At 38.8% G+C, this 16,637-nt stretch overlaps 1 protein-coding gene across 6 annotated transcripts in view; it reads right to left on the bottom strand.

The window, feature by feature from the left end:
• The window catches only part of SASH1 (SAM and SH3 domain containing 1), a 236,753-nt gene that overhangs the window by 21,970 nt on the left and 198,146 nt on the right, over positions 1-16,637 (bottom strand). For all 6 annotated transcript variants that reach the window (XM_044000447.1, XM_044000450.1, XM_044000448.1 and 3 more), the window contains 6 exons: positions 15,527-15,601; positions 13,161-13,304; positions 7,454-7,589; positions 4,862-5,031; positions 3,689-3,898; positions 2,198-2,348 (listed from right to left, as the gene is read on the bottom strand). In XM_044000447.1, the coding sequence (XP_043856382.1) occupies positions 2,198-2,348; positions 3,689-3,898; positions 4,862-5,031; positions 7,454-7,589; positions 13,161-13,304; positions 15,527-15,601 (886 nt within the window). The remainder of the gene's footprint in view (positions 1-2,197; positions 2,349-3,688; positions 3,899-4,861; positions 5,032-7,453; positions 7,590-13,160; positions 13,305-15,526; positions 15,602-16,637) is intronic.

Genomic DNA, 16,637 nt, shown 5'->3' with positions numbered 1-16,637 from the left:
CACAGTGCGCCTGGCACAGAGTAGGTTCTTTAAAAAGTACTTGCTGATTAATTCTTTTTTTTTTTTTTTTTGGTGGGGCAGTGAGTGTTAAGTGACTTGCCCAAGGTCACACAGCTAGAAAGTGTCAAGTGTCTGAGGCCGAATTTGAACTCAGGTCCTCCTGAATTGAGGGCCTGTGCTTTATCCACTGTGCCACCTAGCTGCCCCTTTGATTAATTGTAATTTCAAAATCCGGTGGCTTCTTTGACCTTTCGTTGACAACCATCTCCTTGAAGAGACTCTCTTCCCTTCACTTCAGAGATGAGCCAATCTGGTGCTCACCCTATACTTTTAACCACTTCTCTCCTTCATGGTTTCCATGCCTTGACATTACTAATCCTTTGATTTGGGCATTCCTTAAGTTGCTGTCCTTGATTTGTTTTTTCCCTTCTCTGCTGTTTTCTCTCTCAACATTTTCATTCACTCCTAGAGCTATGACAGTAGCAATAGTGACGTCAAACACATGAGCTGCTTGTAACTCTAACCAGATTATAATGAAATTGGAAAATATTTAACAAAATGAATAAAAATACATTAAGATACAGATAATATTGCCTTAGAAAATGTCATTTTAATATGCATCCCAAAGGGATCCTTATGTATGGTTTAGTGGCCCTGTTTCTATTTGACTTTGATACTGCTGAATTACATCCACATAGATGGCTACAAAATTTACATCTCCAACCCTGGCCTCTCTTCTAAATGCCAGATGTAGATGTTCTCTTGCCTACTAAGCATCTCAACCTGGATGTTGCACTGGCACTTCAAACCCAGCATGCCCCAAACTGAATTTCATATTCAAACTGCCTCTCCTGAGGACCACTATTTTGTCAGTAACACTACCCAATGAATGAATAAATGTGTTTTGAACCAAATGTCCATGAATTCAAGTATCGATGTAGCCGATTCCCAAATCTCTTCTCTCTCTCTCTCTCAATTGCCAGTCGTACATTACATGGATTCCTCAAATTCAGCATGTCTAAAGGAGAACTCGTTCTCCCCTAAAACTTCCCCATTTTTGTGGAGGGCACTACCCCTTTTCCTCTACTCAAAAACCTTTAGTGGCTACCTCTTGCTTCAGAGACAAAAGTCCAAATCTTCGTTTGCTCTGTCATTTGAAACATTCTTCAAGGTTCCCAAATCCAAATCCAGTCGAATTTCATATGATGTAACTCCCTCTCTCTCTCCCTGTCAACCTGGGCTGTTAATTCTTCCTCATTTGGCATTTCCCAATTCTAGAATGCTTTTCCTTCTACCTATTCCCTTCAGAATGGCTGGCTTCCTTCTAAGCACTTCCTACATAAGATCTTTTTTGATATAACAACAGTAACCAGCATTTATATAGCATTTTAAGGGTTACAAAGCAGGCACTAGTGTTATTCTCCTTTTACACAAGGAAATTTGGGCAAACAGAGATCAAGTGACTTGCCCAGGGAAAAAGAACTAGTAAATGTCCGAGGCTGGATTTGAACTCAGGACTTCCTTACTCCAAGTCCAACACTCTAGCCTGCCAGCCAGATACCTTCCCAGTTCTTATTACTCTCTTCCTCCTGAGATTAACTTTGTAAAGAAAACCCTTTGTATTATTTTAGGTACATGTTGTATTTCCCTAATAGAATGTGGAATCTGGGATCATTGATATTTTGTTGTTGTTGATTTTTTCTGCTTTGTAGCGCTAGTAGATAGCACAGTGGCTTAGACACAGAAGTTGCTTAATAAATGTTGGTTGCAGAGTTTGTACCGTCTTCTCCCATTTATTAGTAGAAATATTGACAATGGAAACAATACAGTAAAATATGTGACTTCAGGGGGACTCATGGAGACAAAGAAGGGTCAGAACTGGGAGGGTTCTTGTTGCTATCCAGCTTTCCTATTTTGTAGGTTACACTCAAAGGGGTGAAATGAATTGATCCTAATCATACACCTAATGTGGAGGGCCTAGGCCTCCTGATCCCTAAACCAATGAACTTAGTAGCGTACCATGTTGTCGATCTCATTTAGGGTAGGCCTGTCTTTTACTCAAAACATAGTTTACTCTTATACCAACTTAAGGAAAATAGTCATTGGGTGAAAATTTAAGTATTTCCATTGAATTATTGGCTACCTTTCATCCCGAAGGCCTCCAGAAATCGTCAGCACTGACACACACAACACTCACTGTCATATTCCTGTAACAATTCCACTGCAGTCAAGAGCACAGCTCTGTGCTCTGGATCCCTGATGTTTAGCTCATCCAAGTCTTCTTCTTCCAGGAGCTTGAAAGTGTCCAGGTCCTCATACCCATTAAACAGAAAGGTGGGCATGTGCTCCTACCATGGAAAGAAAAAAATTTATACAGTTGAACCACTAATGAGTGCCTACTATATACAATATAGTTCACCAGGCTACATAAAGCCATTAGTGCCTTGGAGGAAAAAGGGAACTCCTTTGGATTTTTGCAGGGAAAGATAGTTGAAAACTTTTTCCCAGGAAATTGAGACCTAGCTTTTCCACCTGGTAGATATCCTCAATTGGTTAAACTATTGATCTGTCTCAGGAAATGACTTTTCAAAATCAGGAGAAGACCAATTTAGGGTCTTAATGTTTCTCCCTACTCCTGTAGCATCTGAACAAAGCCTCCTAGATGACTTTGATGCAGCATTGCTAGCGCATTCACATGTGTTCATTCCGAGACATACACGTAACCATCAGTTATCTTCAGTCAGTGGGTGTTAGACAATTAAATACATCTAGGTTCCACTAATCAGTGGGAATAAGGAATCCCTGGGAAGCAGCTGTATCTGAATTTTCACCGAATATTTCCATTGAGCAAGAAACAATTACCATATTTTACAGAATTATAACTTTTAATAGTTTGAATTCAAATACCTGTGACCACTTCACACTATTCATGGTTTCCAGTAATTAGGATCTAAATATAATTGATTTGTGTTTTTGTTTTTGTTTTTGTTTGTTTGTTTTGGCCAGCTGGGGGAGGAGAGAGAGAACAGACCTCTTATTCCATCAGTGTAAAAAGCTGCAGGAAAGGAAATTCCTGCCCCCACCCCCCACCACACACACACACACACACACACTCAATACAGATTAGCAAACTTTTTTTGATGACTTTAGTCTTTAGAAAGCTGCTGAAGACAGTGGTGTCAAACTCAAATAGAAACGGGGCCCACTAATCCATACATAATGATTCCTTGGGGCTACATATTGACTTAATTGAAAAATTTAAAAATATGATTGTTATTTTACGGTATTTTTACTTATTTATTTTATTTATTTCCCAATTATCTTTTAGTCTGGTTTGAGCCTACTCGGGAGTGTTGTGGGCCACATTTTTGTCATGTTTGACACCTCTGGCTTAGGGTATTGTACCGAGAAATTTGGTCCACTCAGACAATGTCTCAGAGGCAGGAGAGGCAGGACTTAAAGCCAGTTTGTCCTCACTCTGATTCCAGCCCTCAATCCACTCTAACAGGAAGTGTCTTGTAATACTCAAGTAATAATAAGCAGCATTGCAATAGTATCTATATCTCTGCCATTGATTACTTATAAAGGTGCTTAAATTAAATCAGTTAAACCAACCCTCAGTGAAACTGCCCCAACTTTCCTTATTTATCCTAAAACTAAGAAATGTCAGATGAGAGAAATAACTGACTTTTAGGTTGATCCTATCGAGAAGATCCTCTACAGATTTGGGCTGTGGTGGTCTTCCTTTTCTCCTCCTCCTGGTGGGGCGCTTGGGTTTCTCTTCCTCTTCATTTAACACATCCACATAGATAAATTTGAAAGTACCAACTTTGTTGTTCAACAGTCCCATCCAGGTGCCCATCGGAGGCTTGCTAATTATATCAATAATATCACCTTTCTGTGGATCAAAGAACTTTCCATTAGAATCTTTCTATCAAGGACATTTCTATAAATAATTGATTCAGATGTCAAAAAATAAACTGAGATTGCTGTAACTAGGGCTCAGACATTACACTTGCTGCGTCACATTTTCTCATGCTAACTTGTAGCACAGAGATAGGGACATCTCCATGTGCTTAGCTCTACTCCTAAACCTGTCAATCAGTTGATTTGGGTCCTACAGTGCTTTTAACAGAAGCTTAGGAATGAAAGATTGAACTCTGCCATATTCTCCCTCATTCATACACCAGGCCACATCCCAGCACTGAAAGCAGCAAGTGACTGACCCTGATGCTATGGCTCATAGGAGAGTAAACTCATTACTTCAAAGCCTTCCAATATTCTTCCCCATCATTTAACAAGCTCTTAAATCCCATTTTGAGAAAACCGTTTCTTGTCCTCCCCTTGACCAGACAATTCAGTTAAACTGTTGTTGCAAAAACTAAATTTGCAACTAGGGTTTGTATATATAGAACAGAACCTCAAGATGGAAAATGAAAATTCTAAAACAGGTGTTCTTAACCTTTCTTATATCATTCACCCTCTTTGAAGTCTGGTAAAGGTGACCTCTTCTCAGAATGTTTTTAAATGCATAAACACATACAGGATTACAAAGGAAGTAAATTATACTGAAATAGTTATCTATTAAGGTAGTTCACAGACCCATGGTTAAGAAATCCTATTCTAGAGGGAAACCCAAGTTAGTGGATGGCAAGAGTAGAGTGATTATAATAACTCCCGGCTTTTTAAATCTAGCTAGACTGTCCCATTTCTTGCTGTAAGAGAGAGAAGTTTAGCAAGGTATTAGGCATGCAAAAATCAGGAAGGGAAGAATCCTTTTAAACATTTGCAAAAGCAAGCCAACAAAATGCATGTTATGCAAACAAAATGTGCGTTATATGAACAAAATGACAGGGTATACCTTGAGCTTGAGGGAGTCTGTATCATAAGGACTAGGTGTGAAGTCAGTGTGAACCCTTGCTCTCCCACAGAAAGGCCCTCGATAAGGAGGCTCTTCATCATCACCATCTTCAGATTTGACACTCTCCCTGTTACTGGTTGAGGAATCAGTCGTACTCACCGTCTGACCACCTCGGTGGGGAAAATAGCAAGAGTAAGTTTGAGTAAACCTAGCAAGAGTCCCATTCCTTATCTCCAAAATTCTTAGGCCCTTTGTGGGCCCACTAAGATGTACTGGCTTGGCCAGGTCATACAGACGGCAATCACTAGAGGCAGGATTTGAATTCTGATCCTCTAACTCCAGAGTCAATGCTCTTGTGCCACAGTACCTACATATATCACTATTTTATTTTACTTTATTTTATTTTTTGGTGAGGCAATTGGGGTTAAGTGACTTGCCCAGGGTCACATAGCTAGTAAGTGTCAAGTGTCTGAGGCCAGATTTGAACTCAGATCCTCCTGACTTCAGGGCCAGTACTCTATCCACGGCACCACCTGGCTGCCCCTCACTATTTTTTTTTAAAGGAACACTTCTCCTACACTGAGCATCAGGGAAAAGAGATGATGGAAGAGAAAACAGTACAACTCTGGGGAAGTTTTCCATTGTACAAATGCAAGACTTTCTGGTCCTAGAAATGTCAAACACTAATTACAGAGCTCTTTATTACTTTGACAGAGACTTTTTCTAAAAAATGTCATCTATTAAAATTCAGAAGACAAAAAACCTTGCAATGATCATTTCCCTCCCTTTATTCCCCTCATTTTAAGGCAGTAAAAAAGTTATATAAGTGAATACATATAATAGGATAGCATGCATATTAGTAACACTCAGTTCTCCATCATGGGTAGGGAGAATGAGTATTTCAGTAGACACTGGCTTAGTCACTAGAAATATGTCACTTATAAAAACCAGAGAAAAGTAGTTCCAAGAAAGCTCTGAAGATCATTTCCTTCACCCAGGGTTTGGACTAGGAAATACAAGATGCCATCATTGTGGTATGCTCTGAGGAAGCACTGAAGCATTAGCTTTACAAACACATTTCTCCTTCTGGCCTCCATGATGCCATTCCTCCCTCTGGTTATCCTGGATGTGAAAGAGGGAGGAGACTGGCCTCCACAGCTGGATGGCAGCTATGGACATAGGTAACTCTCTTATTAGTACATGAAGTCAGCCCACTGTATCAGATTACTTAGTTATCACCCAGGGAATATTTAGGGAATGAGATGCAGGACAAATAAACTGTACATCTTCTAATGAAAATGATTTAAAAAAAAGTAGCATTTACTAGCACTTGAAGGTTTTTGCAAAGCATTTTAAATATAATGTAACTTGATCCTCCCAGCAATCCTAGGAGGCAGGTGCTATTATCACCTCCATTTTACATATTAAGAAACTGAGGCTGACAGAGGTTAAGTGACTTGTCTAGGGCCAAACAACTGGTGTCTGAGGTGGCATCCAAATTTGAGTCTTTCTGATCCTAAGTCCAATGCTCAAGGCACTCTCACTTACCTTAGTAGGGCGAAAGGAACATGGCAGAGAAAATTTCCCAGTGGTTCTAGGAAGCACTATGAGTCATTAGACTAAGAAGGGTCATGGGATCATAGGATCGTTGATTTAGAACTGGAAGGGAGCTTAGAGGTTGTCATTAAACGTCATTAAACCCAGACCTCTTAATTTTACCAATTAATTTTATCATGCAAAGAAAACCTCTTGCTCAAGGTAACATAAGAAGAGGCAGAGCCTGAATTTGAACCTTGGGCTTCTGACCCCAAATCCTGTTCTCTTTCCACTATTCTATGCTGCTTCCTGGGTAAGTCCCAAGGAAAGTACCTTAAGAGGGGTAAGAAATACTGATGACCAACTCAAATCTTTCATAATTTTACCAATGCTTGAGAACATTCTTTCCCAATGAAATAAAGTGGGTTTTCCCATGACTGGTGTGAAAACTCTTATGAGAATCAGGACCCCACCCCCTAGCAAACATGTGGCTTGGCATTTGGAAGTCATCACTATTTATAGAACCGCCTTTAAGTCATGTCAATCAATGCTACCAGCCAATTAGCTGGGAGCTGCATGTGGGGACCCGCCCCTCTTCCAGTCCCACAGGAAGCTTCCACTCAAACGAATGGGAAACTCTTTTTGGGTTGCTGGGACAAGCTTGCAGTGGCAGGAGGGGCAGGCAGAGTAGACAGATCTAACTTTCTGAACACCATGTGTTCTCTTTTTACTAATATTTGGTATGCTTTAATAAATGCTTAACGTCCAAAGACTGGTGCTAAAGCTTCTAATTTAAGATGACCACACATTAGATTTTTAGTCACACATTTAGATTTTAAACATAACACTATTGTAAGGGGTTTGGGGCTCTCAATGGCAGGTCTGTAAACATTATTACCAAACTTTCTGCTATTATAATGTTTACAGTATAAAATCCACTGACATTCAAACATTTTTTTTTGAATCGCAGTTGGGGACAACTCTTCCAGTGCCTTGTCCCAAGGCACTTGGTCATCACATACAAAGACAAACATCAAAGTTAGGTATTCAACTTACTCATTGAGCTCTGACCACTGAGGGAACTCCTCAGACTCTCCACAGACCCACCAGCTTTCAGTTTAGGTTTATCCAAAGACTCTTTATCAGGCTGAGGTGACTGGGGAGACCCCGGTATTCCATCAGGGTTGGAGTCCTGGAAAGAGGTTACGACAAAAATAAATTTCACTGTGTTGGCGAAAAGTTGTCCTTCTTTCATTCTGGTCCGTAACTAACTTCAAAATTTCCTTAATGTTTATATTTTATTCTGTAACATGTATCTAATCCTAGGCTTCTTCAGAAGGCCTTCCCACTACTACTCTCTGAGGTTGCCTTGCATCTACTTCAGTGTCTACCTATGTGTTTTCAGGTTTGTCTCCTCAAGGGTCAAATGGAGATAAAGTAGTAATTACCTCGTAGGGTCACTGCAAGGATCAAATGAGATTACATTTGTAAATCACTTAGCACATAGTACCTGCTATATAAATACCAGCTATTATTACTACTGCTTCCACTGGAATGTGTGCCACATGAGACAGGGACTGGTTTTTTGTTTGGTTTTTTGTTTTTGTGGGGCAATGAGGCTTAAGTGACTTGCTCAGGGTCACACAGCTAGTAAATGTCAAGTGTCTGAGGTCGAATTTGAATTCAGGTCCTCCTGAATCCAGGACCAGTGCTTTCACCCTGTACCACCTAGCTGCCCCCTAGACCAGATATTTTCACCAGTTTTCTCCCATGACTGGAATGCTCTCCCTCCTTAACTTTGCCTCTTGGCTGCAAGTCCCAGTGAAAATCCTATCTTCTACAGGAAGCCTTTCCTGAGCCCCCTTAATGCTAGCACCTTCCTTCTGTTGATAATCATATATGTATATATGTATAGATAGATATACTTTATATAGCTTGTTTGTCTGAGGCTGGATTTGAACTCAGGTCCTCCTGAATCCAATGCTTTATCCATTTCACCCCCTAGCTGCACCACCCCCACTGGCTTTTAAAATTATTTTAATGTTTCATTCCCCCCCGCCAATTACATATAAAAAGCAATTGTTAACAGTGGGTTTTCTTTTAAAATTTTGAGTTCCAGATTATCTTCCTCTTTCCCTGAGATGGGGACTGTTTTTGCCCTTTTTTTGTATCTCCAGTCCTTAACACAGTACTTGTCACATAGTAAGTGCTTAATAAATAAAACCACTTATTGACTGACTGTACGTCTTGTGTTTTTTTTTTAAGTTGTGGTTCATACAACTATTTTTCACCCTGTCCTATAAGTATTTCATGAACAACTTTAGATTTTCCTCAAGAATTCTAAGTGAGATAAATGAATGTTTTCTCAAAATGTTTAGCTAAAACCCCCAAGAGGTCTCTAGCATTTTAAACAGTCTCAGTAAAAGGTGTAACTTTCAAAAATGATCCAAATAGAGCCTAGTGAATAGGAATACAGATCTGGAGCTATCATCATAGAATAATTATGCTGCTTTAAGAAGCAAAATTTTTTACTGAAACAAAATGTTATGCCTGGTAGAAAAAAACCTAACTCACTGGATTCTTGTGTTTTCACTTAGGATGATATGTCTAAGCTGGCTAACAAATCATGTAGACAGTAAAGTTGTTATTTTTCAGGGAATTTAATAATACTTTTTTCCCCCACATGTAACAGCATGGTTTGATTTTTCCGTATTTTCATTCCTTCCAACTTTAGAGCCATTCTGTAAAGTCTTGTCTGTATCAGAATGCTGACAGTCAATTTCAGCCTATGAGAAAAGATGCTATCCATTCCATTTTGGACAGTCATTTGCTGCTATACATTGTCCAGCACCTTATTTGGGGAAATAAATGCTGTAAAGAAAATTAATGGAAGACTTCAAAGTAAACTGCAAAACTTCTTTTTTAATACAGAAAGGACAAAACATTTGGCACGATCTGTTTATGGGCATGTGAACATGAAACCATCAGAACTGAAACCTATTATTTACATGGTGCAGATTCATCAAAAATTATCTGCAAAATATGGGATTGTGCAGGCCATGCAAACATTTAAGGTCAATAGTAACAGGACCTTTTGATTGAATGTAAATTCATACTTTGCTTCTAGAAAACACAAAGAGGCAAGTATTAATAAAAACAAATGTAATATGAGAAGGTCCTTGAGGTTCCAAATTTTAAAGCCCTGAAAAAAATCATTCTTCCTATGACATGGGAGAAAAAATGATTCCTACATTAAATTTCCTTTATCGTATGCATTCAACAAACATCAGTAAAATACATTGTTTTAAGCACTGAGGAACATTGGAAAACAAACACAGTCTGGTGTACTCCTAGAGATATAGGGTCTCTGTGCTCAAGGACCATGTAGGGAAGATATGACTGAGGTAATTATAAAACAGACAAAAATAGTATGATTATGTAAGGGACACCAAGTGCTATGAGAAGATTGTTGTTTTTTTCCTCTGGAGGTGAGGGAGGCAATGTTACTTCTAATTCAGGAGGATCAGGGGAAAGCTTCATGGAGGAGTTGGTATGCAGAGCATGGAAATAAATAACAGAACAAAGACATGGAGGTGGGAAAGCTCACCTTCCACTCATGGTATAGGGATCAGTTCAGTTCAGCTAGAATGTGGGAGCGGAATAGTATGAAATAAGGCCACAGAAGCTGATGGAGCCAGACTGTAGAGGATGCTATGTGGTAGGTTAAACAGTTTGGACTTTATTAGGTTTGAAATGTATCATAAAGAAAGAAAATGCATAATACCATGTGGCAAATGGACTTTTGTGTTTCTCATCAAGTAATCAAATAGTACAACCCCAGCCCCAATCAATCCAAAATACCAACCCTACCTTTCACAAGTGACAGAAGGGAAAATCATCACAAGTTACTAAACAAAAGCAAACTTAAGGCTTGGAATTGTTTACTAAATAAGCTATCTGAAAAAAAAAATAGGGGCAGCTAGGTGGCACAGTGGATAGAGCACCAGCCCTGGAGTCAGGAGGACCTGAGTTCAAATCTGGCCTCAGACACTTAACATTTACTAGCTGTGTGACCCTGGGCAAGTCACTTAACCCCAATTGCCTCACTAAAACAAAAAACAAAAAACAAAAACAAAAACAAAATAAGCTATCTGTACATTAATCAAATTATAGTAAAGTTATCAAAGTGACCTTAAAGTTGTACTCATAATTTCACATATCTCTGTCTCATTTTGGTATATTCATATTCTACACATGTATTTATTTTCCATTCATATTTTATATATTTGTGTTCATAATTAATATATTCATAAACCCAGGATATTAAGTTCACATGAACTTTGGGGCTGTTACAGTTTATTGAGACATAGGATCCATTAATGAAGTGACTTCAAATTGAAGGCTCTCATTTTCATTGGCATAACAGCAGGCTTTCTTAAAAAAGACATACACAGCAAATGCTTCACAGCTAGACAGGAGGACAGAATACCTACCATACCTGAAGCCAATAGAGCCAAGTATATGAAAACAATAAAAGCAAGAGAAAACAAAAGGATCCCCTTCCCCTACAGGTGAAGACCACAGACTAGAATAATAATAAATTTAGCCTGAGGTCATCCAAAACTAATGCTAAATAATGTTTTTGAAGTTATTTTTGAACTGCAAGATGCTATAGATCACAGCACAATGGGAATGTAAATTTAGAGCTGGAAGGGACCTCAGAGACCATTAACCCCTTGTTTTCCTGATGAGGAAACTGAGGCTCATTGTGGTTCTGTGATTTGACCATCATCACACAGCTATTAAGTGGGAGAGCCAGGGTTCAAACTAAATTCCTCTGACTTCATAAAATCTCTCTCATATGTATCCTTCTCTCCTTTGATGTTGCAAGAACCTTGGCACAAATCTTCATCATCGCACATCTGTATCATTGCATTAGCCTACTGGTTGTCCTCCTGGCCGCAAGTCTCTCCATGCTTTTGTCCATCCTTCATTCAGCTGTCCGTGATCTTTCTAATGCACAAGTCTAACCATGTCACCCCCACACAAAACTCTAGTGGTTCCCCATTTCCTTTAAGATTTAATATAAAATCCTTTTTAGCATTTAAAACTTTATAACCTGCCCCCTTTACCTCACAGTCTTCTTACACTTTATACCTCCCCACTCCCAGCTGCTTTACTATCTAGTGACATTGGCCTCCTTGTTCTTCTTTGGACAAAACTGTCCATCTCCTAACTCAAGCATTTTCTTTTTTTTTTTGGTGAGGCAATTGGGGTTAAGTGACTTGCCTAGGGTCATACAGCTAGTAATTGTTAAGTATCTGAGGCTGGATTTGAACTCAGGTCCTCCTGACTCCAGGGCTGATGCTCTATCCACTGTGCCACCTAGCTGCCCCAACTCAAGTATTTTCACTGGTTGTCTCATCCCTGGAATATTCTTCCCCTTCCTCACTTCTGCTTTGGCTTCCTTCAACACCCTGCTAAAATCCCAACTTCTATAGGAAGCCTTTACAAAATTCTCCTTTAGTTCTGTGCCTTCCCTCTACTGACTTCCCCCCTCCCACACACAGTTTATCCTGTAGATAACTTGCTCGCACATACTTGTTTGCATGCAGTGTCCCTTATTAGGCTGTGAGCTTCTCTAGAGCAGGGGTATTCTTTTTTTTTTTTTAAATCCCCAGTGCTCAGCACAGTTCCTGGCATATAGTAGGCATTTAATATATGTTTACTGACCAAGTTTCCACTACACCAGGCTCACTAAGCTATGTTCATGCTGATTACAGAAGTCTCATCACAGGTTATCTTTTTCCTCCAATGGTCCACAAGAGGGCGATATCTATCAGACCAAAAATGTTTGTTTTCTCAGCTGTTTTATTTGGCAGTTTCTGAGTGATTGCTTACATATTTCAAGTGGAAAAACTGATTAATTTTAAAAGCCAGTGTACGCATGTGCATACACACAACATGTAAGATATTCTGACAACCCACCCAACAGAAATGAGTGAAGACTGCCAAAAATGGCCTTCTTGGGGGAAAAAAATGGTCAGAATTAGCCCAAAGCCCAGATTTAAGACAGCATTTATTTACTTATCCATTAATCTCTCTCCCACTGCAATTAAAGGCGAGAATTGGTCATGTTCCTAAGGGACTGAATCATAGGAGAAAGAAAAGAAAATCAATTCTATGTTACCTTAATGGTTTATGTGTTAGGTCAATTTGTAAAAACACGAATACTATTTAATTCTTAGTAGGCTTAGGTCCCCTATCTTATTGTGTATTTCTTGAGCAACTAAATTTGTTCTACATACCTGGAATATAAGAACACAAGAAAACAACGGACTGTCTTTTCAAGATTCCATTTTGTTGGCTCCTAAAAAATCAGATTCTTAGGATCTCAGATCTGGAAGTAAAGGGCAATAGCAGAGGATATCTAATCTAATACCTTCATTTTTCACAGAAGGGAACAAATAATCTGTCCAAGATCAAACAAAGAGGTAACAGCAAATAAGGGATTTGAACCCACTTCCTCTGCCTTCCCTAGGGCTAGTATTTTTTCCCCCCTATTTGGGCCTCTCTTCAATACCAGCTACCTGCTTTCTAGTGAGAGATACAATAGGAAGTTAAGTTGGACTTTGTGAAGAATGGATGACACTGGTTGATCCTGAAGAAAACATAAAGCTTTATTCTATAACAGATCATGCATTGAGAATTCTGCTCTTTTGTGATGTTGCCATAGATGCTGGTCTGCTTTTCAGTTACATACCTGCTCGGAAACAGAAGTGCTGTATTTCTTAGACATTCTTTTCCTCATTGTCTCTTTCACTGATTTCACTTTTTTTCCAAGAGAGATACGGGAGGCAGTAGGTGACTTGATGACATCTTTATACACAAAATCCCCCTCTTTACCCTGCAGAGAAAAGTATTAGAAATAAAATTAATCTTATAAAATTAAAAGAGAAACATACTGGTTCTCTGAGTTCGGTTTATTGGAGTAATAATTCTGGAGTATCCCTTCTATTGTTGGTGAGGAACAAATGAAAATAATACTTGTAAAGAATTTAGTACATGGTGGGCACTATAGGATAGCTCCTAGCTATTCTTCCCAAACCAAGCTACTGCATATCAACCTGTCTCCTTCCTCCTTTGTTTCAGTAATTCTACATGTCTTATCTTCCCACATTATAATGTAAGCACCAAGAGGGTAGGAACTATTTTACTATCTTGTACTTAGCACGATGCCTGACATATAGTAAGCACAAAGTAAATGTTTTATCATAGTCTTTTTGCTGCTATTTTCCATCTTAAAGACGGTCACATTTCAGTAGAAAACAATTCTAGTAAAGTGAGAAGAGCATCATATTTGGACTCATCAAGGATCTAGGTTTGAATCTTGGCTCTTATTAACTGTATGACTTGAGCAACTCACAATGTCTGGACCTCAATGATTTCATCTGGAAGATGAAAGGGCTAGAAAAAATTATCTTTAAGATTCCTTTCAGCTCCACAAAATATAATTTTTTTGGAGTGGGGGAGGGTTTCACATCTAATCTTTTGTTCATATTGATGATTATTAGGTATGTAAAAAAAAAGAAATGAGAAAAAAAGCTGTGTTACTGTTTTGTGATGCTATCCGTAGGTAGAGGTATAATGGCATCATCAAAGCAGGAATTAACAATTGGAGAATTAAGAATTTTTTAAAAGCTACACCAACAAATTTAGCCCAACATTAACACCAGACTGAGTTCATATCAACCTATTCTGAGAGATCGACTCAAATTTTCTCCTCTAAGTTATACTGAAGCTACCTCTCAATCTATTTTATTTGAATCAATGCTACAAAAACTAAATAAAGAGGATATATTCTCATATTCATTCTCTCATTCTCTCTCTCTCTCTCTCTCTCTCTCTCTCCCTCCCTCCCTGCCACCCCCTACTCCATCCTCCTCCCCAAATATAACAATTTAATTCTTCCATCAAAAAATCAAAAAATTTTTTATGGATATTTTCATTGATTCATGCTAGTGGGAAGAGAAAACATTGACTATGCATATTTTTCCTTCTTTTTTCGTTTTTAAATGGGAGGATGGAGGGGGAGAAAATAAATGCTTGTTACTTTTTTAAATTAACTTAATTTCAAAAATAAGTATAAAGTATTTTCATATCAAAATTATTAGGAATAACAACAAACCACTATAAAATTATCTTATTAAGACTGAAACAAAATACAATTTAGAGAGAACATTTCTATGCCCTAATCCTGTAACCTGGTTCTTTCCAGGGAATGTCAATACACCCAAGATGTCTCGGATGCCCCTCAGTGGTCTACAATGGCCTTAGAGAGCCTATCTTGGTTTGGTCCTAGTGAGACTCGGTCTATTTTAGGACCTTTCATGCCAAGATGCCCTAGAGTCAACAGCTCTTGTGGGTTATGTGCTTTTGTCCTGTAACAGAGCTGACCCTTGGATTTATAGCTACAAGGCTAGAGGCAGCCTCAAACACAGGAGTTGTTCTGCCCCTGTGAGGTTCCAAAAATACTTTTGGAGAATACTCATAAATGAATTGGGGCAGAGACACGGAGAAAGGCCTTCCAGCTAGAGACTGAGCATTCCAAATGGAGCCAAGGTTTCTGCTGCTCTAGAGAGGCCACAAGTTCTTGCTCTAGGGATCCCAATAATTATTTTCCTCCCTATGATCTAGTGTCTGCCATCTCCCCATGTGTATGTGTTTCAGGTACTTCAAACTGGTCCTGAAGAATTCTGTGGATACACAAATAGCTAAATCTAAAGAAGCAAAATACTTCTGTTACTTCTGACTTTAATAATAACAATAACAAAATAACATAGTAATAAAGACATCAAAGATTTGTCCTACTCTAAACTACCAGAAGGAAAGATGAACAGAGGCCATAGAGGATCATTATTCATTTTCTATGGTACAGTAGAAAGCATTAAGTTTGCTGATATAGAGCCCTCTTTCAAAAGAAGATTTAGGCTCCCTGCAAGAGGAAAAAACCCAAAACAAAACAGAATACCATACCATATAAATTCTTAGAGATTTTAAATCTGAAACTTTCTCTGCAGCGACATCACTTGAAACTAAATAATTTGTTTTCCCCCATCTTGCACTCACCATTGGGTCAGAATGATTATTCCCAATGTGCAGGGAACGATTTGTTAAGTCAAATCCTCCAAAACTGCAGGTCCTCTGTGGAAACGACAAGGTAAGGCACAGATTAAACAGAGGCAGAAAGGCAGAACAAACCCCACAGTCAATACATTTCCCATTTGCAGAACACCACTGGATCACAAATGGCTGTATGGGATGGTAGCAGGAATGAGGAATGATGAGAAACCTTATGATTCATGTGGTGAAGAAACCCAGTTCATCTTGCCCTTTTCACAGGACACTGAAACTTGTTGAGACCCAGAGTTTTCTAAAGTTCAGGATCTCCTTAATATGCTAAAATCATCTGGTTTGAAGATCTCCAATTATTCCACGTAGTAAGAGTTCCAGTCTCTGGGCAACCAAATTTCAACATCCAACCCTGAACTACCCCCTCAGATTGGCCAAATGCAGTAATGGAAAACTTATGAATATTTACAGGGAGATCCAGAAACTGCGACAAGGGCGTTAGGGACACTTGTGGGGGTTACTCTAAGAGACCATGAGTTCTAGTCTTCCTCAACTTGCTATTTTTAATTTTTTTAGGGGCATAAACTCCAAATGGGAAGGGAAAATAGGTGATGTTTACAATGGCCCAATTGGGATATTAGGATAACTTACTCATTGTTGTATGTTCCAGCCAAAAGCCCTAATAACATGAAGATCATAGGATCACAGAGGTAGTGTTGGAAGGGACCCTACTGAAACCTAGTCCAACCCACTGTGTTTTACAGATGAAAATACTAAGGCACAAAGAGGTTAACTAAATTGCCCAAGATCATAAGGTAATAACTACAATTAAATTAGTGATAACATTACTTCTTTCCCCAAAGCACATGGGTTTTAGCAATCCCATCAACAAATAAAATCCATATAGTCCCAAGACCAAAGGAAAAAAAAATGTTTTTGAATGATAAGCATTATTGTGGACCAGTCCTTTAAGGTCAATGACAAAACATTGTTGTCTTTACAGGACAGAGTGAAAACCACAGAACTTTGGAGCTGGAAGTGATCTTTGAGATCATCTTGTCCAACCTCTCCTATTACAGCCATTCAAATGGAGCAAAAGAGGAAACTT

This window comes from Dromiciops gliroides, chromosome 4, assembly GCF_019393635.1.
Source record: "Dromiciops gliroides isolate mDroGli1 chromosome 4, mDroGli1.pri, whole genome shotgun sequence".
In the NCBI taxonomy this organism is placed as follows: domain Eukaryota; kingdom Metazoa; phylum Chordata; class Mammalia; order Microbiotheria; family Microbiotheriidae; genus Dromiciops; species Dromiciops gliroides.
The sequence above is the reverse complement of the archived record's forward strand: the minus strand, read 5'-3'. Positions and strand labels throughout refer to the sequence as shown.